At 57.5% G+C, this 1659-nt stretch overlaps 1 protein-coding gene across 1 annotated transcript in view; it reads left to right on the top strand.

Moving 5' to 3' along the window:
- DNAH17 (dynein axonemal heavy chain 17) overlaps positions 1–1659 on the top strand; it is a 100853-nt gene that overhangs the window by 18986 nt on the left and 80208 nt on the right. Inside the window, exon 13 of the mRNA XM_030888141.2 lies at positions 1–46. This exon is cut by the window's left edge and continues 7 nt beyond it. Coding sequence (XP_030744001.2) covers positions 1–46 — 46 coding nt within the window. The remainder of the gene's footprint in view (positions 47–1659) is intronic.

Genomic DNA, 1659 nt, shown 5'->3' with positions numbered 1-1659 from the left:
GTCAAGCTGCTGGCTGCTGAGACAACGCTGTTCTGGAACAGTGAGGGTAGGGGGCTCGGTCCACCGCGTGTGGGAGGGGAGGGTATGATGTGTCCCGTGTCTGTCCCCAGACCCAACTAGAGTAAGTGGCTCCTTCTGCCTTCTGCCTCAATGGGCTGGCTTTTCTCCTCCAAAGGTGGTTTCCCCCGGGTGGTGCATCTAGTTACGGTCTACCCAGAGGGTCCAGAGGCAGCCCCCCACAGGCCAGGCAGGTCCCCCAACAGCGTCCCCCCACAGCGCAGGGCTGGTGCTCTGCTTCAGAAAAGTCAGCCTTTGGAAAAATCCTGCAAGGAAGCCTGATCCAAAGGGAGGGAGAGAGTGGAACAGAATTCCACACACTCGCATGGCCTCCAGGCTTGCGGGAAGCCATTGAGGCTGGCTGAATCCTTTGAGCCTTAAACCTGATGTCTTCCTGAAGCCATGTGATCACCAGACTGGCTACATTAACTAAGTCTGCTCAGAGAGCATGATGTTCTTTGAAAGGACTCCCTGAGGGCATCACGCTGACCACCGGGATGACAGGGGTCAGCGGGGAAGCTCTGGTCGGGCCATGAGACTGTGTTAATGGGATAAAGGGTTCAGAAGAGGAGGGGGTGAATGGTTGCCCTGCTGACTCAACCATCCGTCACGACTGAGGCTGGTCTGACACAGAGCAACCCTGCAGGGCAGAGAAGAGCTGCCTCAGCTTTCTCTCTCGGAGCGGTTAGTGGGTTTGAACTGCTGCCTCTGTGGTGAGCAGCCCAGTGCACAGCCCACACGGCCGCCCAGGCTCCTCGGCTGCCCCGCTGGGAGAAGGGGATTCCCCTGGGGGAGCGCCCCTCGGGGAAATGGTGCCGCCATGCCAAGCTCCAACAGCAACCAAAATGGACACAGCAAACTTGTGTTCTAAGGAAGGAGCTTATTCTCAACATCGGCAACATGAGAAAGGCAAAAGAAACCACCCCAGGGCACTGTCCACCAGGCACCATGGGGCACCCATGGGTGGGGTCGCCTGCTTGACTGCCACTGGTTTTCTAATCTTCAGTGAAGTAGAAAAATGTTAGATCCATGGATATACATATAAAGGACCCTGGTGACTGCTAACTGGAAGGCTGGTGGTTCGATCCCACCCGCCGTGCTGAGGGAGAAAGCGGAGGCTACCTGCTCCCGTCAGGAGGTACAGCCCCAGAAATCCTGGGGAGCGCTGGCTGAGGGTCAGCCTCGAGCCTGGCAGGGGCTGGGGCTTTGGTCCAGGTTTCACCTACCCAAGGAGCCCTCCTGGCACAGTGGGTTACTCCTTAGGTGCTAGCCATAGGTTGGCAGTTCAGACCCGCTAGCTGCTCTGAGGGAGCAAAGATGAGGCTGTCTGCTTCCATGTGGAAACCCTAGGGGGCAGTTTTACTGTCTGACAGTGTCACAATGGGTCAGCACGGACGTGAGAGCAAAGCACGCGCACGTGCGCACCAATGTGCACACACAGCGTTTCCCACTGCAATACTGTTTTGCTGGTGCTTGGGAAACCCCCCCATTCCCCATTCCCAGCTTCTTCCCATCGCCCTTAGCATGACCCCCCGAGGAGCGGCTCCCTCTCCACCCCACCTGCCCTGTGATGGGGTTATTTAAAGCTAAAAGGAAGCTCTG

This window comes from Echinops telfairi, unplaced genomic scaffold (genome assembly GCF_000313985.2).
Source record: "Echinops telfairi isolate 266 unplaced genomic scaffold, ASM31398v2 ScPeMD7_7458;HRSCAF=8496, whole genome shotgun sequence".
Classification (NCBI taxonomy): domain Eukaryota; kingdom Metazoa; phylum Chordata; class Mammalia; order Afrosoricida; family Tenrecidae; genus Echinops; species Echinops telfairi.
This window is presented reverse-complemented; position numbering and strand designations above follow the sequence as displayed.